The sequence below is a fragment of the Canis lupus genome, chromosome 36 (genome assembly GCF_011100685.1).
Source record: "Canis lupus familiaris isolate Mischka breed German Shepherd chromosome 36, alternate assembly UU_Cfam_GSD_1.0, whole genome shotgun sequence".
Lineage (NCBI taxonomy): Eukaryota > Metazoa > Chordata > Mammalia > Carnivora > Canidae > Canis > Canis lupus.
The window spans coordinates 11,078,372-11,102,909 of record NC_049257.1 but is presented as its reverse complement, the minus strand read 5'-3'; the positions used below and the strand labels follow the sequence as shown (position 1 = coordinate 11,102,909).

General features: G+C 35.6%; 1 protein-coding gene across 3 annotated transcripts in view; it reads right to left on the bottom strand.

Moving 5' to 3' along the window:
- CSRNP3 (cysteine and serine rich nuclear protein 3) overlaps positions 1-24,538 on the bottom strand; it is a 189,327-nt gene that overhangs the window by 51,766 nt on the left and 113,023 nt on the right. For all 3 annotated transcript variants that reach the window (XM_038584502.1, XM_038584503.1, XM_038584504.1), the window contains one exon: positions 20,270-20,440. In XM_038584502.1, coding sequence (XP_038440430.1) covers positions 20,270-20,440 — 171 coding nt within the window. The remainder of the gene's footprint in view (positions 1-20,269; positions 20,441-24,538) is intronic.

Here is a 24,538-nt window from a genome sequence, read left to right as displayed (position 1 = left end):
GGAGATCTAGTCCCACATCAGGCTCCCTGCATGGAGCCTCCTTCTCCCTCTGCCTGTGTCTCTGCCTCTCTCTCTCTCTCTGTGTCTCTCATGAATAAATAAATATAATCTTTAAAAGAAAAGAACTGATTATATATGTTATAAAATATGTTTATTATATTATGCATATTTATCATAATAAATAATGCCTTTATTATATATTATCATATCTCATGTGCACACAAGGAAGGGGTAAAATTGGGGGATAGTAAACAAAATTTGAGGCCATTTAATCCATAGGTAACATTGACATTTCGGTTGTGGAAAGGGAACTATAGTGTAATATCCTTCAGGTAAGTTCCTCCTATGAATGTATGTGAGCATCCATTGAATGAGGAAGACCTTATAAAACCAAATGTAAGATTTCAGCCACTGGAATTATGCCTACCCACTACCCACTACGGGCTTACTTTACAGAATATAATAGAAAAGCAGTCACAGTCTATCAAGGGCCTGCTTAAAATATTTCACAAATCCTATAGTAATATTTAAAAACTTTTCTGCTTTATTAATCTGCACAATTCTTAAAGGAAGCTTTTATGTAGTGTTAATTTGAACAAAGTAAACTTCTAGGACGTGATAGAGACATCCGTGACAAACTAGTAAATGCTGAATGGTCTACCTGGTGGACCACATTGGACATAACCTTATTTCTGAATAAATCATATTTTAATATCTAGAACAATGGTTTTTCAATGTTTTCAAGGCTGGGGCTCCCTTTTACTATCAAAGTTACCATTCCCCACATTATCTTTTAATTGATAAATACATGAAAAGAGAAGCCACTTTGGACTTGTAATTATTATTTTTTTGTAATTATTTTAACTGAATATAACAGCATCTGCATAGACTTCCAAAAAAAAAGAAAATTCAAAATATTTATTCACTTTGCAGATGATGTTTCATTTCTTTTCTTTTTTTTTGAACAGCAGATGATCAGACATCTTAAATAATTGTTGGGAGGTTTATTCAGGCATGAACTCTGGCTGGATCAAATTGATCAAAAAAGAAAAACTGTAAAAATTTAAATTGTTTATATGCTTTATCATGTAACATTTCTAGAAAGCCATGTTGTCAGTAACGATTAACTCCAAAGCTGCTGTTAATTCAACTTTTTAAAAGCTTTTGCAATAAAATATTCTTGCTTATGTTATTTACAGTTGACCTTTAAACAACACAGTTTTGAATGACACAGATCCACTTACACTTGGATTTTTCTTATAAATACAGTACATACTGTAAATGTATTTTCTCTTATGATTTTAATAACTTCTCCATTTTATTGTAATACAGTATATAATGCATATAACAAAAACTATGTGCTAATCAACTGTGTTATCAGTAAAGCTTCTGGTCTATAGTAGGCTATTAGTAATTAAGTTTTTGAGGAGTCAACAACTTTATGTGGAGCTTTGACTGACAGAGGGGTCAGCACCCCTAACTAATCTTCATATTGTTCGAGGGTCCACCGAATAAAATCTCAAGAAATAAGAAAAAAGGTTGCATTTCCTTTGAATGCCCACTTCAGATATATGCCCTTCATTTGAGAATTTTTCTTTGATTTCTAATCCTTACTCTTAGGAAGAAGCTATTCCTCCAGCCAGAGTAATAAGTTTAGCCTAATTAATAATTAAATGAATGACTTCACTATTAAGTTTGAAAGAACTCTTTAAACTCTTTATCTATGGAATTTCTAAGTCCTCCTGACTTCAGTGGTTGCATAGCAATGCAATATCTTTATCAGATTGAGCTAGAAGGGAAATTCCCAAGGTAAGAATGACCTATAGTAGGATCTGTCAGCAAAAAAATTCTAGGATACAAGGCAAGAATTTCTGAACCTCCAACTCTTTTCTTTTTGATAGTGCTTTACATGTTGTGTGTGCAGAACTTTATAATTGACTTAAAAAGGCATGTTCTCTCTCTGTCTCTCTATCTCTCTCTGACATGTTCTCTCTTGATATTTCTGTCACTTTCTTGATTTTGCCAGCAGCCATGAGGTACAATATGGGTGTATGGGTGGAGGCGATCACACGTGGCTGTGAACAATCCAACTCACCAAGAAGCATTGTTTGCTTCCTAGGCTCACTATTAAACTGTAATGAAATTATTGTGGTAGCAAAAAGAGTCAATGTGATTCCATCCCTATAATCTGCAGATTACGATTTGAGTTAAAAAAAAAAAAAAGTTTAGATAAGAAAAAAATACCTTGTGATTTTTTTTTTTTTTTTTTTTTAATGAGAGACACGGGGGGCAGGGGGTTTGCAGCAGAAACACAGGCAGAGGGAGAAGCAGTCTCCATGCAGGGAGCCCGACTTGGGACTCGATCCCGGGGCTCCAAGATCACACCCTGGGCCAGAGGCAGGTGCTAAACCGCTGAGCCACCCAGGGATCCCTACCTTGTGATTTTTAATTTCACAACTCAACACATAGAAAATTAGGATATAGAAGAGAGGATTTTTGTATGATAAATCTCATCTACTCTGTGTTCTCCTAGGAACAATTTCAGGTAAAATTATGAATTAGAAGACATTTGACTTTAGTTCTCTTTTTTTGTTGTTCTTTTTCTTGATTTTATTGTAATTCTTCTATTATTCAGATACACAGAACACTACTGGGACCCCATAAGCCCTCTATTAGAAACAAAGTCACTCATACTACCTTGGGTGTGCCTGATAGTTTTGTGACTTTAGAGTCCTAATACTGGGGCACTTGGGTGAGTCAGTGGCTGAGTGTCTACCTTCAGCTCAGGTCGTGTTCCTGGGTCCTGGCCGGGGATCAAGTCCTGCATTAGGCTTCCTGTTGCAAGCCTGCTTCTCCCTCCGCCTATGTCTCTGCCTCTCTCTCTGTCTCTCATGAATAAATAAATAAAATATTAAAAAAGTAAAGTCCTAATATTACAATCCCAAAAGAATGAAAAAAGTGAGTCTAAATGAAAAGGAATGTGTTCTTAACATGTTATAGCATTTTTGAATAGCCTCCCAAACTCACATCATATAAATAACAATATTCATAATGATAATCTAGCATAATCTCTAGCAAAAAACTTCTTTTTCTAACTTCTAATACATTACCACATAATTCTTTAAGCCAAACTCAAAACTTGGTTCTCCTAATAAACCCTTTATTAAGAAAAAAAAAAAAAAAGCAACAACAACAACAAAAAAACAAAACTTCAGAGGATTTCCCATCACTATGATGGATGTTATCTCTAGCACTCCATAATCCTTCCACATATATAATTTGCTCTGTATGGGCTGTGGACGGAGGGAAGAGGTGAATGAATAGCAAAGATTTCTTTTTTTTGTTTGTTTTGTTTAAGATTTTATTTATTTATTTATTCATGAGAGACATGGAGAGAGAGAGGCAGAGACACAGGCAGAGGGAGAAGCAGGCTCCATGCAGGGAGCCCGATGTGGGACTTGATCCCGGGACTCCAGGATCATGCCCTGAGCTAAAGGCAGTCGCTCAACCGCTGAGCCACTCAGGTGTCCCAATAGCAAAGATTTCTTAATGCCAGTTACATAATTATATAAATGGTATAATCTGTGTAAATGGCAAGTTGTTTAGTTCTTGGTTCATACTGTCTCCCTGTTACTATTGCTCCTCAATAGCAAGGTTGCCTAACTTTGTGAATTTTATAGAGTCCAATTAAATAACAGTACCATTTGAGTGTTAATGTTAGTTAATGCTAATGACAATGACCACTATGTTAATAAGATAATACACTTCAATTTCCAAGAGGGGGAAAAATACTCATAGTTTTTCAAGCAACTGCTTGAAGATGACACAGTAAAAACACCTGCCTCAACTGTATGACATTAAAATGTCACAGATGGAATATTTTTGTTGATCCTTTGGGACTATGGTCTGTATACAAAGGTCATGGAGCATCACACATTTTGAACTGTGTTTTTCTGGTACCGTGATGCATTTTCATTTACTTATTTATCTTCTAGCCAGTTTCTATAGTATTGAAGATAGATATCAGAGCTATCTGATCAAAATTAGGGTTAACCTATATTAGTGGAAGAAAATGAAGCTGAGCTAGCAGTCAGTCTGGGTTTAAGTTTGATATTAACATTCAAATTCTAACTAGCTGAGATAACTGATCACAAATCAGCAAAAGAGGACCAGAAACAGTTGAGAAACATAAAAGCAAAGCTGGATTTTTTTTGAATACTAAAATGAAAAATACCTACAAATTATCACCCGAATTCTTTTTTTTCATTTCATTGTAATGAATGGCATGTAATACTCCCCCCCAAATTCTTATAGTTTTAAGATTTTGTGATGAGTTAGTATTTACAAAAGTTGACAAAATATTTTGTCAGTTAAAAAACACTAAAATTTTACACCCAGGGCATTGAAAAGAATAAAAGAGAAGTGCAGAAAAATGTAAAAAAAACTGGTGAGTTTAAATATAATCATAGAGTGAACCCAGTGGTGTTCTGGTAAATATTTAACAGCTGGCTCCCCACAAAAAATGCATATATTTATTATAAATTTTACTTATATAAAGAAGCGTAACCCTTGATTTACAAATAATAATAAAATATAAATTCTCTTTATTGTAATTCCATTTAATCAATTGGTTCTCATGGAATCAACTGTCCATTGATTTTTGCTTAATTTATGTATCCATCACCAACCTCTAGTTGCAACCGACAGATAAAGGTTGTTTAGATATAAATACTGGTTGACATTTTCATTTAAGTAAATGAGACAATAAAGCATTGAAGACATGTTGAGACAACTCATCCATTGATGACATGAATGACTTCTTTGTTAGATAGGATAACTTTTGACTATTAAAAGACTTTTCATCTTTTTATGCTATGTACAATGTAAAAGCTACAGAAATTACATAATTTTAATTTGTATTCACATTTTCTCATTGCTTTCTTAAGTCTACACTATCTATAAAGCAATAAATTCATGATTCTGATGTGTGTTGTCTGCCAATCTCCATGATGCAAATACCCACACCATAGCTGAAAAATTCAGTTAATATAATTTTATGTTAATATCATTTTTTGTGGGAATGATTCAAAGTACAAAATAAGCATAAAGACAAAAACTAAAGAGCTATTTGATCTATGAAAGACAATCTTTCTGGAATTTCACTGTTTTGATGGTTATAACTGATATTCTTACTCATATATCCTTAAAACTTTGAAAAAAATGAATCCAAGTCATATAGCATTCTCACTCTCCTTTACATATGCATAGTTCTATTATTCAGCAATTCTAAGGTAATTAATAATGCTGCTGTATACAAAATATAATTGTGAATATTAGAGAACAAATTGATTGCCAAGAAAAACAACAAAAATAATGTTTGTAAGAAGTGCAAATGGCATTTAACACTTTGGCAAGCATCTTGTGGTTTTATAAACATTTCCTAGACAATATGAAGGTGAACATTATAAAAAAAGAGTTAAAGGTAAGAGCAAATATATTGAATTATAGATGTCTTTACTTTTTAGGCAATACAAATCAAAGCTGCGTAACAAAGACTTTTTAAATGAAGTCATTTGACAGTGATTTCATTTTCTACATAGAAAGTAGAAAGATTTCTACAAAGCCTAGACTAAGCCTAGATTAAGAACTGCATATCAAAGATAAAGAGAAGTTTTCATTGAGCAGGTCCTTTGAGGCTTCCATAAGGCGTACATTGAAGAGGTCAAACACCACAGTGAGGCTGGCCAGGGCTTGAATCTGGTTCTACCCCTTACTAATAACAGTAGGACTCTGGAAAAGTCACTAACCTTCTCTGAACTCCCGTTTTATCATCTGTATGATTAGGATTAAAAGTAATACGCTATTCCTAGGATTGCTGTAACAACTGCATGTGTTAATGCATGTAAAGTGTAGTAGCAAATATTTTTTAAAACCTCACATTTTTTTTTTTACCATTTCAAAAGAAGCCCACCTTTCTCAGGAGGTAGCAATAGATTTTGTCTCTTAACTGGAAACTTTGAGAGATGCTAACTGGAACAGTAACAACTGGTATTATAATGCATATGTTTATTTACCACCCATGTGTTTGCTAAGTGTGCCAGGTGCTTGAGCAAGCACAGCCCTCCATCCTGCAATGGTTTTCCTGTTCAAATGCCTTTCTCTTCCCTAATCCCATATTCTGAGTATATAAGTACACATCTTCAGTCCAATTGACCTCATTATCTTCCCTCCCCCCTCTGTCTCCCTCCCTCCTTTCTTCCCTCTGCTTGACTTTTAAGTCTAAAGTTACTATCCATTTGTTCTAGTAAATTGTCCTTGATAACTGTTATAGAAAAATTTCCAGAAATAACTGCGCCAACACTTATTTCTCTCCTGATATTTACACAAAAGTCATGCTTTATTGATGTCCTGATGGTGCCTAGAGTTTAGGAGCCTAAGTCCAAAAGACATCAAACACTTGCTGTGACTATTTCCCATAAATCCTATCTTGGAGTACACTCATAAAAGCTCTCACGTGTTTCCATTAAGATGGTCTACAGAAGAGCTCCGCAAATGGCTGATGCTAATGAACCCATAGATGTTTTTAAAGCCTGATGTGGTCAATCAAAGTGGGGGGGCAGCTGCCAAAATGCCCCCTCTCTGCAGCCCTGAAACACTTCCCACAGGGAAGGGGGCTTGGCTGGGAGGTACCACAATGCCCAGACTTACTCTCTCAGTCATAACAATGTCAGCATCTCTTCCTCCCTGCGTTTTTTTCTTGGGAAAGAAAACACTGCTCAGAAAGAGACCAATTCAGCCTCAAAAAAATCTAACAGGGCCAAGTTCTATCAACCACAGCATTTGAATACAAGGTTTATGATCAGTGCAAAAAGTTGTATGCGTGAGAGAATTAGCAAGCAAATGGAGCTTTGAACTCAATCCATGCACTCTTTATCGAGCTTCTCTCATTTAAAATGGAATCTGTGTGCTATTGGAGTAATTAGCAGTAGACTTTACTATATTTTCTAAATTGGAAACTGTCAGGAGATGTTTTCAGAAGTCTGAAAAGTGATGCTAGCATGAGAAAGATTGATAATGCTGTTTTCAACATTAATTACAGAAAACAATAGTATAAAAAAAAGAAAACAATAGTATAACATACAGGATTCAGAGTCAGAATGATGCAAAGATCACAAGCTTATTAGCTTTGTGATTCTGGGCACCTACTTAAAATCAGCATCAGATGCTTCATACGTTGAGCTAATTAAGTAAGAGACCAATGTGAGTGCAGTTCCTAGCACTGGACATTTAATGAAAATTCAATAAATGCTAGTTATTACTGCTATGATTATTATTCTTAATCCCCAGAATTTTTTAGGACTAATGCTGGCAAGAATGATAAGTATATGCTGGAAATTCTTCCTTCTGCAGCAGCCAGGATTGAATATTGTGATGTCTTCTAAGTAATGCTCCACTGCCTAGACTAGGAATAGCAAACAGGTACGATAGTAAACTGAAAATAGCTTTAAGAAGAATTTCCCTGGATTAGATAGGTTTATCATTATTATTACTATTATTAAATATAAAGCCTTTAGGAAGATATAGTCAAGGGCCACCATGCCCTCTTGTCATACACCTGGCTGCTTTCTCACAGTTATATCACTTCCTTGGATCTGAAGATCCAGGATTTACATCCGTTACCTAGATCTTTCCAGACTTCTCTCCCACTCTATCAAAAACATAACTGAAATATGTCTCTTTCCTTTGGTGACATACTGTCCATATAGGCTGTTTTCTAGAATAACTATTAATAAAATTTGAGTTGTCCCTCATTGGAATCACCATCAGCACAGCTAATACTGTTTGGACCTTTACTAAATAGCAAGTACAGTATAAAGCAATTTGCCTTTATTCACTCATTTAAGCTACCATCAAACTTACAATGTAGGTAGTATTTTTTTTCTATCGGCATTCAAAGATGAGGAAGCCAAATATTAGAGATATCACATTATTTGCCTCTGAGTTGAAAATCTTTGATGAGAATCTAGGCGATTTCAGTCCAGACATCGTATTTTAGAATACTAGATAGGCCACGTATATGTAGATTTTAATAGTCATCCCAAAGGGATTACATTCATGATGAAACTTTCAGTCATGTGGTAGAAGATATTTCAGGACAGAAATGCCTCTTAAAATATACTGTCTAACCGCCTGCACAATCTGTTCACAAGCAGGGTTGACCTCACCAATATTAAAACACAATTAGCACATAGATGAGACGAACGCAGAAATTCAGTTATAAATAACATTTTATGATATCAAATGACCATGAACTTAAAAAATGTACCAGATAAAAAATTTCTGCGAATCCTTCATTCTTTTGTGACTTTCTTTAGAAATTTTCAGTTAGAATATTCCTTTGTGGTAATGAGATGTTCCAGAGTGTTTACTTACACATTTTAGCTAAGGATAGCCCTGAAAATAATTTTTAAAAATCATTTAAGTATCTGAATATTCTACTTATTTCTCCAATAGTTCTCTGCCAACAGACCAACATATATCATAATTTATTTTTACTCAGTCCTATATTATTAAACTGTCTTTTTTTATAGTTCTAATATACTATGCTTTGAGTATTTTATCTACTTAATCAAGACATCCTAAAGCAAATCAATTAAAATAATTCACGTGATTTTCACTTATTTATGTGGAAATCACAAGGTAAAATCACCAAATGGAATAATCTGTTGGACTTGTATATAGATATTCCAACTGTACACAAGCATAAACATTGAAAGATATCCTCAAATACGATATAAATAACTCAAGCATAAAGGGTTTTCAGTAGCATATTATATTCAGAGGGAAGAAGGATTACCTGAAACTCATGCAAATTACCATACCTTGAAAACCAATCTATTCTCGCATTTTTCAAATGAAGAAGCAGGTTAAATGATTTAACTACAGTCAGAGCTGCTTATAACAGAACTAAGACTATATTGGGGATCTTGTGGCTCCTTGGTTGTGGATTTTCCAATTATAACAAACTGAAGAAATTTGCAATAGAGTCTCATTTTCACAAATTCAACTGATGCATTAGGGAAAGAAAAATCACAGCAAACCTAAACATTTTTCTCTCACAATGGCTCCCAAACACAAGCAACTCCCTCGCTGAAGATCAACTAAAGAAACAATATCCTACCTTAACATCACAAGAGGGGAAAGGTCATGTGGGACTAGCTGTATATATAGCGTAACAGTGGATAGTGCATTTTATAAGCACAAGAAGCAATTTCTAACAATAATTTTTCTAAATGTCACTGTACATCCTAGAGCCTAACACCTGGGGAGGATACAGCTCTCTACATTTTAGGATTTAGGCAATGGATGTGTGTGAAGGGATTTCGGGGAAACATTTGGCAATATCACTTGGCTATCACTGTGGACAAGATGAAGACTCTCAATGAATATATTAAATTTAGTTCTACTTACTGACCTCATTTGGCCTGGAAGTTTCTAATGTGCTACAGGGCTCTTCAGCCTTTTCCTATTAGGAATACAATGCTAAGCAAAACAGGCACACAAATATAAACAAATATATAAAAATATACAAGTATAAACAAATATACTTAGGCACCTGCGTGGTTCAGTTGGTTGAGCATCTGACTCCTGATTTTGGCTCAGGTCATGATCTCAGAATCACAAGATTTGAGCTTCATGCTGAGCATGGAACCTCCTTGGGATTCTCTCTTTTCCTATGCACCCCCACCCCCTACTTGTGCTTGCTTGCTCGTGCTCTCACGTGAATGTGTGCGTGCTCTCTCTCTGTCTCTCCTTGACTCTCAAAGAACCAAACCAAAACAAATACACTATAGAATAGTTCAAATTGTGCTATGTACTGTGAAGGGAAAAAAAGGATGCTGAGAAAGTGAATGGTGGGATAATCTATAGACTTTGATCTCTAGCAAAAGGTATGTAGAACTTGTTAAAAATGATAAAATATTCCAAACTTCCAGAAAAAATATGTACTTACGATCCATATTTTTAAAAAAAGATTTTATTTATGTATTCATGAGAAACACACAGAGAGAGGCAGAGACATAGAGGGAGAAGCAGGCCCCATGCAAGGAGCCTGATACGGGACTCGATTCCAGAACCGTGGGATCACGCCCTGAGCCCAAGGCTGATGCTCAACTGCTGGGCCACCAGGCATCCCTTACTATCCATATTTATGGATGTTAGTATTTTACCATATTTACTTCAGATTGCTAATTTAAAATATAGACAAAAGCGAGGAAGTATAGGTAAGCACCTACCACCCATTCTTACACTCTTCATCTCACAGGTACCGATCCTTACATTGCTGTGTATCATTCCTTCCTATACGTATTTTTACTTCTATAAAATATAGTATTGTTGTGTGTGTTTTCATTACTTAAGTGTATCACATAGAGTTTTGCAATTTGCATATGTCACTTAACAGTACGTACATGTAAACTTGGCTATTCAGTTCAATATGTTATTCAATTTATGATTATAGGAGCAAACTACAGTTATCCAATCCTATACTGATGCACAGTTAATCTTTCTTTTAACTTTCATTATGGGGTTTGCTAGGTGATTGAACTATCTGACACTCACACTGGCATTGTGGGAGTTCCTGCATCAACACATGCTTGTCAATATGTGATATTGTGAAACATTAAAATCTGATGATTTGATACATGTAATATGGTGTCTTCTTTCAATTTTAATTTCCCTTATTATTAACAGAACTGAACATCTGTTCAGAATTGTATTAGTTCTTTTTTCTGTGTCTTATCTATTCATGTTCTCTTTTTTTTTATTGCATTGGCTCTTCTTTATTTTTGTAGGAGTTCCTTTTATATTCAAATACTAATTTCTTATCAATTAGTGAATTGCAAATATTTTTCCAGTCTGCAGCTCATCTTTTTCTACAGCTTTTATAGTATAGTTTGTTTTTTTACTTTTTGGTTTTTGGTTCATTGGGGATTAATTTTCATGTATGGTATGAGGTACGGATCTAATTTTATCTCTTTCTTTTAGAGAGAGAGAGAGCACATGTGCTCAAGAGCTGGGGGGGAAAGGACAGAGGGGGAGGGAGAGAGAGAATCTTCAGCAAGCTCCCCTCTGAGCAAAGAGCCTGAAGAGGGGCTGGATCTCACAACCCTGAGATCATGACCTGAGCCAAAATCAAGAGTCAGATGCTCGACAGACTGAGCCACGCAGACAGATGCCCCACTAATTTTATCTTTTTTTAATGTGACTGGCCAGTTGTTAAAAGGTCATTTATTAGAACAATCTCTCCTTTTCCAACTCATCTTCAGTGTCCTCCGTCACATACCAAACTGCCATTTAAATGTGGGTTTGTTTCTAAGCTCTCTATTTATTCCATGTGCAGTCTGAGCTAATTTTATGTGTTTTAACTATTGTAGCATTTGAGGTATTGAAATCTCTAAAGGTCAGCATGCTTTCCTTTTTCCTTATTTCTTTTTCAAAATTTTACTTGGTCATTTTTTAAGCCCTTGACCCTTTCACAGGAATTTAAGGATAAGTTGGACCTACATGCTTTTAAAATGTATTATGTAAAATGTTAATTATATAAAAATATAGAGTAATATATATATTTTTTCAATCTCATTTTCTCTCTCTCACTCTTCTTTTTTTTTTTTTTCTGGGTTATTTAAAAGTAACTCCAAGATAGCATTTTTCACTGTAAAATTTAATCTCTAAGAGATGAAATATACATCTCTAAGAGATGAGAACTTTGGGCCTGCCTTCCTTGGATGGGTGATCAGGGACAGCTCCAAGAAAGAGCTGATATTTAAGCTGAACCTGAAGTATAAAGCGACAGTCATGCAAAGACTGTCCCAGGCAGGACCTTAGGGCAAGAAGGGTTTGTTAGGTTACACTTAAAACTAATATTACACTGTATGTTAACTAATTAGAATCTAAATAAAAACATTAAAAAACAAACTGACTCGGGACTCTTGCGTGGCTCAGCGGTTGAGCGTCTGCCTTCAGCTCAGGGCGTGATCCTGGGATCCTGGATCGAATCCCACATTGGGCTTCCTGCGGGCCCTGCTTCTCCCTCTGCCTATCTCTCTCTCTCTCTCTCTCACTCTCTCATGTCTCTCATGAATAAATGGATAAATCTTAAAAAAAATAAAAAATAAAAACCTGACTCATAATCAGTGTGACTGAATTTTAGAGATGAAGGGAAGATTGAGAAGGGAAGTTGGGGAGGAATGCATGGGCTCAATCATGGGGCTGGATAGGGTTTTGGAGGCCTCAGTAATGAGAACATCCGAAAGCAACTTAAGGATTCAAGCAGGGAAGTGATGAGAGCCAATGTACTCCTGCAGAGAGATAACACTGAGGCTCCCACACGAGAGGAAGCAGAAAACAGCTGGAAGGCTCCTACAGGAGTCCAGGAGAGAGACAAAAGTCAGATGTCCTTGGGTGGCAACACAAATGGAGGTAAGTGGACAGATCAGAGGCATATTTATAGGACACATGACTGGGGGAGGAAAAGCAAAGAAGGAAACAATAACAGAATTTTTGATCATCTGGAATAAAGAGCTAAGTCTGACGTTACCATTTATTAAGGCTAAATCTGAGGTCTTGATGCTGAATTTAAACCAAATCAAACAACAACTAAAGGAACTGTATTTATATAATGTTAGTGATCTGACTTGGTAATGCCTTTTTTTTTCTTAGCCGAATCAAAGGATGGTGAAGGTGAAAGCAACTCGGACTCCCTCAAGTGTGTTATACAGCTACTGCATAAAGAGCTGCATGGCATCCAATTAAACAGTGATGTTTCTGCCTGGGAAAGCTATATATAAGCAAATGAAACCAGAAAGGTACATGTTAGGAATACATAATTACAGTCAGACCCTATATAAAACACGGTTCACCATTACATGTATTTGGATATAATAACTGCTAAATCAAGATCCTGATATATCACAATGACACCCATCAAAATCATAAATTACAGAGTTAGCTTGTAAATTGGTATTTATTTCCACTAATGCCCATGCCCTTATAAAGTCCTACAATAAATGCATTATTTTTTTTCCTCTGTATGGTTTAGTTGTACTAAAAAAAAAAAAAAAAAAAAAAAGCCACTCTTTACAAAGCTAACTGTTATTTATCAAGCCTTTAACAGTAATTGAACTTGCACCAGTCAGCACTGAGAAGAACACAAGCGTAAGCTCTGTAAATCTCCAGAAAAGATAAGGTGTGTGCACCAATAACTACCTTGTGAAACAGAATTTGGGCAGTGGTGGATACGTGCTTTAGTGCTATTAGGCTGTGAGTTTCTACGGAAGCTGAATCATGTCTCATTGACTTTTATATTTCTAGCTCCTACTACTTGTGCAGTGAATGGCAAACAGCACGTGTTTAATAAGCATCCATTCATTCAGCCATTTATGGAAATATTTATTAAGTGTTTACTAGAAGCTGGGCATACAAAGACCTATTTCCTGCCTTTGATGAGCTTATACTCATTCCTTCAAAACTCATTTTGAGTGCCCTGCTTAAAGGGAGAAGGACAGTTATTGAAGGCAGGGTCTACAATGATGAGAAGGAAAGGTCTGCTGAGGATGAGGTAGCAGGTGGAGTGACACGAGTCTGACACACTCTGCGCTGTGAAGTGGGAGAGAAAGCCGACTGGGGGCACCTAGCAGGATGGCAGTGAGGCAGTCCTGAGCAGCTGAGTCTGAAATGCGCAGTGGTTTTTTTTTTTTTTTTTCCATTTTCTTTAAAACTTCTTTCAAGTTTTTAGATATTTGAATAAAAAGGGAATATGGAGTGAAGAATATAGGAAGAAAATGATTAAAAGCCCTGGCCTCCAAATTAAAAAACAAAACCCAAAAAACCCCAGAAATAATGGAGCACATGGTAAAAGGTAGGAAGATAGGTAAAAACAAGAGGTGGGGAAAACAAAATGAGGTAAAAAAAGTGGTCGGGGAGGAAGGACATGGAAGGAAAAGGAGTTGTGGTCTGAGTTAGGAATACTGGAATGTGATATTTTGGTGGTAGAGCTGTTGCAGTTTGTAACAATACGCTGGGTAAGGCTGTGCACATGAGCAATTGAATGGAGTGGAGGTAAAGGACATAAATAGGATAGAAATAAAGACTTCAGAATAGAGGTGGTCAGGGAAACATGAGGCTAATGGTTCAGTGAGCCCTCACGTGGCTACTGACATGATGGTTTGGGGGGAAATCCTGGGATGGAAAGAAGACACAAAACCACAGTCAAAATTTGTGAATGTTGGCAAAATACCAAAAGATTCAGGTAAAGAGCAGAGTAAAATGAGAGACTTGGTAAAGTTTTCATGGAGAAAGAAATATTTGATGTGAATCTTAAAGCAGATGCAGAACTTCATAGACACTGGGAGGCAGAGAAGACATTTCAGCCCGAAGGATGGTCTCAGTAAGGCCAGAGGAGGCAGCAATGGTTAACCATCTCTGATTCATCATACCAGCTCTCTCAGATCTCTCAGATGAAATGATCTGAAAACAATTCCATTGCATTGGAATTGGACTTTACGGGGCATTCAAATGAGTATTTTCTAAATGGACCACTGACTCGTATCTATCATCCTCCACTCCAAATTATATCCCATATTCCCATTTCCCCAACCAATTAAATACCTGAAGATTCAACTGGCCATGTCTGGTGTTCAGATAGGGACACTGACCTAGTATAAGTACATCTGCAACCGGTTCCAGGTCTGATCTGACAAGGGCCATCCTAACTGGTCTTCAACGCAGGGGATGCAGACGATCTGGAAATCTCTTAATTGTACATTTTTTTGACTTACGCTGCTTACCTCTTCTTACTTGGTCTCAGATCTAACTTAAGATACTTTTTGATCCTCATTCTTAGAATCATATTATCACAGAACTGAAAAGAGATTTTGGGGGTCATGTGACCCCACCTCCTGCTTAATCAAAGACTTCCCTTAAAACTCCTGTGTTGGGTTCCTGCTTGAACATTCCTCCATGGTTTGAAAAATCAAAGGTTCAGAGGTAGATTGCTACGTTTATTTTTGGCATAGGAAGTTCCCAAAGTAAACCACAGTGCTGGGTAGACATGACCTGCCCCCGTGTATTTAAGTTGTATTTACCACTTGTATTCTATCATTTTGTCACATCTGAAAGCACCGACCTCAGAACCTGGAATATAAGATACACTCTATTCGTTGGAACTGAATCTAAATCTTCAGTGCATTTTAACTGCTTGTGTAAGAGAATAGGTATGTTTTAGTCAAACTTCCAGTACAAAGTTTCGTGGCAAAATCTGTTTTCTGTGGATTCTTGATCTCTAATCCCATTAAGAAATGTGCAGTCAGTGGGAGGGAAATGACATTGGAGAAACAGTCTGACTCGGTTGCACATGGTAGCATATTTTTGCCCTGTGTGGGGCTCAGAGAGGAAAGGGAGGGAAATAAAGAAAAGAAAGACGGAGGGAGGGAAACACAATCTTAGCCTTCGGGTAAATTAAGAATACATCTCTGAATGGTAATTTCTACTTTTAAAAAATGGTTACAATAATAGCTTCTAGTCACACAACAATTTTGGGATATCAAATGAACCCAAGAATGTGAAAGTGATTTGTCCATTAGAAAATAGTATCCCTCTTTATATAAGACATCTACTACCTGCTTCCACGTGCAGTTTAGAACTATCCTTTTACCTCTTGATATTTTTACTTCCTGAATTCTCTACACTTATTTGTAGAAACACTGTTTCAGGAAAAATAATGTGTTGCTTTTGGGGGGATGTTTCATCACACAGCTTCTCATTACTTGTGTGAAGCGCCAAGAACCTTGAGAGGGCAGGAAAAAAATCCTTCCTCTCTAGTAGCTTCACTGCAGCTTTCCTTTCGACAGTGCTCCAGTACAGGCTGATTGGCTATAGAACCACAGGGATTTGATGAAACAAAGCGTTCCACAGCAATACAGAATCCAGATGCTTCTATCTCAAGGGAAGTACAAGATATGACCTTGGTTGATCGTTGGTAAGCATGCTAGTTGCCTAGCAAAACTCAGAAGTCCGTGGAAAAAAGGCATAATTCCCTTATTGATTTATATTTTGAAGCTCTCACAATGTGATGCGCTGCAAATGGAGTATCCTTACAGAAAGCTTAGAATAGCATGGAATTTTTTACTACCACAGCTGCTGACACGTACCAAACAATCTTATCAATGCCTGTATCTGTAATGACAACAAAATGTTATGCTACACAATATGTCTATGCCTATAAAGCACTGAGAACGTGGGATATTTTTAATTTGAAAGATGAGCTCATGATGGGTGAGATTTAAATAACCACGTTTAAAAAAATCTCAATGTGAAACTAAATTTGGTTTCCTAATGCTACACAAATTTGATAAGTCATCAAAAATCCTTTACTCTAAGACAGGTTTTTTTTTTTTTTTTTGAAAGTAGAGATAAATTCTAAAGAAACAGAATTCACCAATAATAACATTCCTAAAAATTTATATCCATAGATTCACATGCAGATAAGACCACTGCGGCTAAGTACATACTTTAATCAAGATGAAAAAAACCCCAAACATTTTCTAAAAACCTGTACATACATTTTTGAACAAGTGAATAATCTGAAATGCATTTCTAGAAACAAGAAACCCTTTCAACTACTCTTCTCACATCAGTTAACATCCTCAGGTCTTTCACACAAAAAAATATTCTAGGTAGAATTTTTATCTCTTGATTCTGTGCTTTTCCCTCCCATTTTTTCTCCCTCTCCATAACATGAATACAGTGAACTAAGCAGACTATTTATTGAAAAGGGTACTTTTAAATTAAATTAATCATTTAATTATCTCTAAAAATTATGAAAAATCTGTCAGATTTCATTTAATACAGTTAAATCAGCAATTTAGTAAACTAACACATTGCCAACTACCACTGCTAATAAATGATGAGCTGACAGATTTTGAGAACTTCTTTATTTTTAATATGTATTTTAATTTTTTTAAGATTTTATTTTTAAGCAATCTCTATACCCAATGTGGGGCTTAAACTCACAACCCAAGATCAAGAGGCAGGCACTCACATTTTGATGACTTGTTGGACATCATAAAATATGTCTATTTTCTTTAATAAGAAAAATCATTTTGTTAGACATAACTTATAAAAGTTTTTACTAGTTAGCTGCAGTATTGCATGATTTAGCTGATTATGCCATTTCAAACTGCTGTCCACATACATAAACACAATTTGAACCAAAGTCATCATTTTAGTTTAAATTTAAAGCTTTTTTTTTGTTGTTGTGGGAGACATAAAATATCAATAGAGATGAAAATTAATAAGTATAGAAATTCATCCATCTTTTTTTTAATACCTCAGAAAAATCAAATCATTATCAGTGCTTAGGCGGTTATACCATTCCTCGCCTTTACACATACATCGGTTTTCCCTGATGGTATAGGTAAAATTTTATATTCGTTTTTCCTTAACATTATCTCATGAACATTTTACATAATTGTCATAAGGTCTTCAGAACTATCATGAAAATCAATTGTGTAAGTCACTATAACTTAATGGAGCATTTCCCTGCTCCTAAACTTATCTTTCTCTTCCCCACCAACAACCCCCATTTTTTTAACCCCCATTTTTGGTACTACCACTAATCACCAACATTTTCACTTCTGCAGTTTTTTCCTTGTTTTCGATGTTTCATCCTTTAGGTAAACTATCTGAAGTACAGATTTATGAATAATATTGTGGCTCTTGTATTAACCAAGTGCTTTGTAAATTTCACTGTCATTAGTCACAATGTACGTACATGTGATTTATACTGTGACTTTCACCGACACTCAGGTATTAGTAGTTTTTATTGGAGAGAAGAGCGCTAATTTCAGAGATGAAATTTCTGTGACTTCATACTAATGGAAGCCCATTAGTATTATTTTAATCTGCATTGTTATTATTATTGTTAAATGCTTTAAAATGTTTGCTAATCATATTTCCTATTGTGTGGATCGTCTTTGGGGGTTATCTAAGAATTCATGTTTTTTATTAAATTAAATATAATAAATAATATATTTAATATATCATAAATATTTTGCAATGTGACTTTGTTACTTCAAAGCTCAGATAATGATTCTACCAAAGACAAATAAGCGATATCCCCATAATTTGATTAAAAAAATTATTTAATCCATCTGGAATGTATTTTGGCTTATGTTGTGAGATGTGTATCTAAATTACTTCTTTCTCAAACTCTTTAATAAATGGTTATTTATTAAATACTTTTTCCTTTGTCATTGCTCTGTAGTGCTCTATTCTTATATATTAAACATATATAACATGTTGAGATTTTTCTATATTTTCCCAGATCTAGCACAGTATCAAAAAAGATAAATTATATCATTTTCTATTATGATTTGAGGTCTAGAATGACTTTTCAACCTTTATAGCTTCTTTTTAAAAATAAACCTACATTCTCATTAGCTTATTTTCCCAAATAGATTTTTGTCATTCTATTGCCTTCTAAGAAAACGCAGCTGAGAACTTTATTGACATTATGCTTATATGTATAGATTAATGTGGAAAGCTTTAATAATTATTTTTATATCCAGAAACATAACTTATCTCTTTACTAATTCATCTAATTCTTTTATAATTCACATTAAACACTTTAGAGATATGTCCAATATTATACACGTAAGGAGCAGCATGAGGTAATGGAAAAAAGCAAAGACTATGAAGTGAAACACACACATATAGATATGTATCTAGGCTCAAATCGTGTGTGATCTTGGGCAAGGAGCTTAGCCTCTCTGAGCCTCAGGTATTTCCTCTTAAACTGAAGGTAATAGTACCTCCAGAACTGATAAAAAGAGTAGGTATAATGTATATAAAGCTTTTGGAGCATTTATGTAATAAATGTTAGCTATGATCATAATTTTCAATATAACATGTTCTTAGTACTTAGCATTTTACAAAGTTGTTTCATGTGTATTTCAAAGTTATTTCATGTTTCATGTTTCATCTCACTTGCTCTGTTGATTCTCATGAAACTCCATCAGATGATCATGTTGTTGCTATTATCACTCTTCATATAAGACCAAATAGGTACACATGTATCTTCTTTTAAATCAAAAACACAAGCTCACCTCATATCATCATGACATATATAAATGTATTTGTAGATCTCCCACATTACACAATAACCATGTCCCTGAATATTTTATGTTTTCTTTATCTGCTATGATCATTGTAATTGCCCTTTCATTATATTTTCTATTAGTTTTGCCTGTTTAAAGGAATGCTTCTGATTTTAGTATGTTTGTTTCATACTCATCAGTTTTATTGAGATCCTTATTACCCTTTAAAACTATTGCTAATTCTTTTGGTTTTCTGGGTGGTCACATTTCCAAAATCAATCCTATGTTACAGAATCATATATTAATAAAATCAGCCACTTAATTGAAAAATGGAGAAACGTAGACTCGTTATCTACTATGGTATTAAGATATAGTAAAATCTTCTTGTGGGAAACATAAATTTAAGATCTTTTAGCTATTACTAATCTACTTCTTTTAGCTTGTGGATTGTATTACTTTAAGAATTTTTCTCATCAGTCCTGCAAAACTCATAATACCTTTCTTGACAGGAAAGGCTACCATTAGAGTGTGGCAGAAAAAGGAATCAATGAGAAGGCATACATCTCTTTTTTATCTTTGTGGGCTTTAAATATTATTCTTGAGGATAAAGGATAAAAGAATGAGCAGAAAGAAGTATCAACTGCATGCACTTGCATACTTGGAAGAGTTTCTCAGCTTCCTCGTCAATTCATGCATGGTTGGCAAGCTCTTTCTCATCATAACCTTGACCTTCTACTCCCAAATACATCCATTTTCTTCCTCTTCCCCCCAATATGTTTTCAGCTATGAGAGGATACATTTTTGTGCCTAGACTTGTCTATCCCCATCTACTCTCAGTAGGATTCTTCCTTTAAAAATTATTAATAATAAAATACTATTTTTTCATTGAGTCAGTCGGTTAACACCATCAAATAATCCATTGCCAAAAGCAGTCCAAATAAATCTACTGATGCCTCAAAGATGTTTCATTTTTACTTAATCATGTTTTGTTTTTATATCAATTACAAAAACAAAACAGAACTAGTAATAAAGGTTTAAAAAAATGATCAAGATGACATTTATTTTCACTGCCACATTAGATGACAACCAGCTTCTGGTATGGTTTCAGTACTCACGGGGAAAATGATTAGAAGTGGATGGATTGACACTGTCCCCACTGTCAGCACTTTCACTGCTGGAAACTTCATCATCTGATTCCCGCACAGAGGAGCAGGGTGAGGAGCCGTCAACTTCTTCAAACTTCCTCTTTAAAATTCCACTCATAGCTGCGGCGCTGTCACATGTACCTGTAACAGGAACGGGAGCAACGAAGCATTGAAATATTTGACCGCTAGATGTGTAGCCAAGGTCTCCAGAGTCGTTTTTTATGTGTGTGTGTGTGTGTGTGTGTGTGTGTGTTTAATATATGAGCTGAGCCTTTCCTTGAAAAGATCACTAAGCAGTTTTTTTAAAAATATTTTCAAATTAACAAAAACTAAATTAAATTAAATACGAGCAACTATTTGGTTACCAAAATGTGCTTTTTAAAAAGATGCAGTTCATTTTAGTGTAATGTCTCTATTCTTTTTTGTTGTTGTTGTTGGCAAATTGGGAAAATCCACCTGAACCCATGAAATTCTGTAACGAAAAAAATGCCAATATTTCCTCAAAGTCCTAAATGTTTCTTGCCTTATACAAAATTCCTCTGAAAGAAACACAGATAAGTATGCAAAAACTTCATAGTCTGAGTTTTAAAAATGCAAGAACCTAATTAGCCGAACACAACAAAGCCTATGAAATCAGTTCTAAATTTTAGGGTGTTTCCATTTCAGTACTGCAATAAGATGAGATGTGTTCCCAGGACACCTGGTTACTGAAGCCCTTGCCACGGTTTCAGAAACCTCCTAAGGCTATTTACCTGAGAGATGGTGTTGAGTGGGAAGAGGGATGGGTGGGAGTGGTTTCTCCTAAATGCTTTCTTTAGGATGAATGGGCTTTCCTCTCTCCTTGGGCTGCCCTTTCTTCACCTTCCCCATTTACCTTGACGTATGCATAGTCAGCTAAAGAGCATAAACTTTCCTTGCAGTGTAAGGATATTTTGGGGAATTACCTATATATAAATTAGCTTAAATATATATATGTATATATATATGCACATGGTCTTACATTGCTAAATTAGGTTAACTTCCATCTCATTTATGTCAGCTGATTTTAACTCTCATTTGAGTTCGTGAAACCACTCTCTCGTTTTCCTGCCAGAGTGTAGCCATCAGTCCTGTTGACTGAGAGGAAGCAAGACTTAAAACTATTCTAGATACTGCCCTCAGATGTCTCTGAAATCGCCCCACCCTTCTCTGTGCAGATCACACAGCAAGCAGTCTGCCCCGGTCCTTCAGCTGAGCCAGCTCTCCAAGGTCTAATTCTGTAGTTTTTAAGTGGGCTACTTGGATTAGCAGCATCAGCATCACCTTGCGGGGAGGGGGGGGGATTGTGAGAAACGCAAATTCTTGGGCCCCACTTCAGATCTACTGAATCAGAAACTCCCAGGAGGCAGTGCCTAGCACTCTGCATACTCAAATTGGAGGACCACTTGTCTCATTTCTAGTCTGCTCTTCAGCAGCTCCCTTCCTGGGCTCTTCCTTCCTTTGGGGTGTCCGCATACCAGCCCTAGAGTGACATAACTCAGTACTGAAAACCTGGCCAAAATCTCTTCTTTTGCCATCCCCTGTGTGATTTCTCATAAAATTAAGTAGAGTACCAGATGTGTCATAAGTATTTATCATTAATTTCAATCTACTCATCTAAGTACATGTTGTGTAAGTGGTATGTATATGCTTGACTCCTTGAGTGGAGTAGATGATACAAAAGGGAGTAGAATACGTTACCTGCCCTCAAGGAGCAAATATCCACTACGCTCGTTTCATCCCACTGAGAGTACTCCCAAATTCATGTTCTACTGCCTTGTGTTACGAATCCACATCTTTTGCATGACTTATATTAACAATGCAGGTAACTGATAGCCATATGAAGATATTGCAATGTCCACTCTCTGAGAATAAAATCTCTATTCTGACTCTGATTTTTACCACTATTCAAATTAGCATATTATTTTCTCTATCTTAAAGAGTGTGAAATGCATAAAATGTTCATGCATATCTGAGCAGGGTAAGAGAAAAAAAAGATATTTTAAGTAAAGTTCTTGAAATAAAAGTAGGACAGGATATAAATTTTAAAATGGTTCACTTCAAACAAGATGCAAAGTAATTCATGAGGGAGAGACTCCAAGACACAAAGTAATACAAGATGGAAACCCATGTTTAAAAAGTACATTTTTATAATAAGATATTGCAACGAGAACAGTTAAAAACCATACCCTTAAGCTTTATTTCCCCATTCCATCACTCCCAGCATCCTTAGGAAAGGCAGATTTCTCAAGAACCAAGGACATTCAATTGGACCACAGAGAACCATGTTCCAATATTGTAAAAAGTGGTACTCAGTACTCTTCTTCTCAGGAATAGGAAGGGAAAGTTTTGGAGGGATGATAAGGAGAGTGAAAAATCTCTCTTTCTTTTTGTTATCACATTTGGGACTGGGAAGCAAGGAAGTTGCAGGTTAGATATAATTTCTGTCTTCATCTTTGAGATTGAAAGAGCCTGAGCTAGACACAGCTCAAAAGAAAGAAGGGACATCTGACCACTTAGTTTGGGATTAGTATGTAAGCTGGAAATCAAAAATTCAAATAATTACAGAAGGGCATAACCTTAACATATACCCATGATATTGGTTAAGTGCTGAATTTAACCAGTATTATTAAATGCAGCAAGCAAACATAGCACTTGTTTAGTTCCATTGCCTTTAAAAAGTACTTATGTGAGTGCAACAAAATGTCACAACAAATTATGAGAGTCAAACGACCCATTGTTTATAGGAATATAACCACTCATCTAAATCCAATGGTGGAGTGGTAAAAATGAGCATGTGGTTTTCTTCTTCTTCTTTTTTTTTTTTTTTTTTTTTTTGTGGTTTTCTTCTACATCATCTACGCTTCTCACTAGGGAGGAAAGAATACAAGAACTGGGGAAGGCCCTGTTAAGAAAGGAGTTGTATATACCTAGTTTGTTTGCATTATGTATTGGTTTTCCTAGAATTTCAGGATGACAGTATGTGGCTAGTTAGGTACAGATGCAAGTGAGTAGAATGAATGCCTGTCTTATGGCTGCCACAGCTCCTTAAATATACACTTATCATATTTTTGTTCCTAAAGATGAGACATAATGAAACTTCTTGGATATGAAGCCAATGAAAAAGTGGTCAACATTTCAAATTGGCTTTATATAGCATCAAAGCCCAGAGAACAGAAGATAAATCTGGACAGGCATTAATTTGTTCTAAATATGAGAAGCTGAAAGTCTAAGCCTCAATAACAGCCATTTTAACACAGCTACTGTTTTCCAATTCATGAAACATATGCTAGTCAAGAGCGTCACCATTTCTCATTTGGACTAGGACAAGAGCTTCCTAATTATTCTCTCCTATCTACTACTGTTTGCTTTCGATGTGTTTTCCAGGTTGCAAGCAGAATGATAAATCTAAAATGCAAATCTTATCATGTCAGTCTACAGCTTAAAACTCTTAAGTGGCTTTGGATTGTCTTAGGATGAGTTCAAAATCCTTAAAATGGCTTATAAAGTCCTTAGCAATCTACTTTGGCTAACCTTTTCAGCGTCATTTTGAGCCATTGCCTTGTCGTCACTATTTTAGCTCTCATAATCTTTCAGTTTCTCCAACTTGCCATTTCTCTCTGGCCTACAGGCCTTTTGATATACATTCCTTCCAATCTCCTTTTTAATTTATTTTCCCATAGCATTTACCACCTTCCAAATCCATTATATATTTGATGTTTATTGCTGACCATTTTCATCCCTTGCTAAGAGATACAAGGGCAGGGATCTTTGTCTTCTTTACTATTGTACCAATGGTCTAGAAACAGTACCTTATATATTATAGGTGCTCAATAGATATCTGTTGATGAATGAATGAAACCCTTCTATACTTTAATTACTTTATCAATGTCTGTTTACTCTGCTAGACTGAAAGCTCCACAAAATAAAAATCATGCTCATGCTCATCTCATTGACCAGTCTATCCCTCCTAACAAAATATCTGGCATTTTTGATTGAATGAGAATCAAAAGGAAAGATGAAATTGACCTCGAAACATCATACAATTTTTTTTTTTTTTTTGCTTGCAAGTAACCCAAAAGCAAATTCTAGCTAACTTAAGCACACAGACATCTGTTGGAAAAATACTGAACTAGTTCATGCCATCTAAGATCGAGCTGAAATCCAAAATTAAAGAAAGGCAGGAATAAGGATAGCTTCTAGGATTATGACTGTAGATAT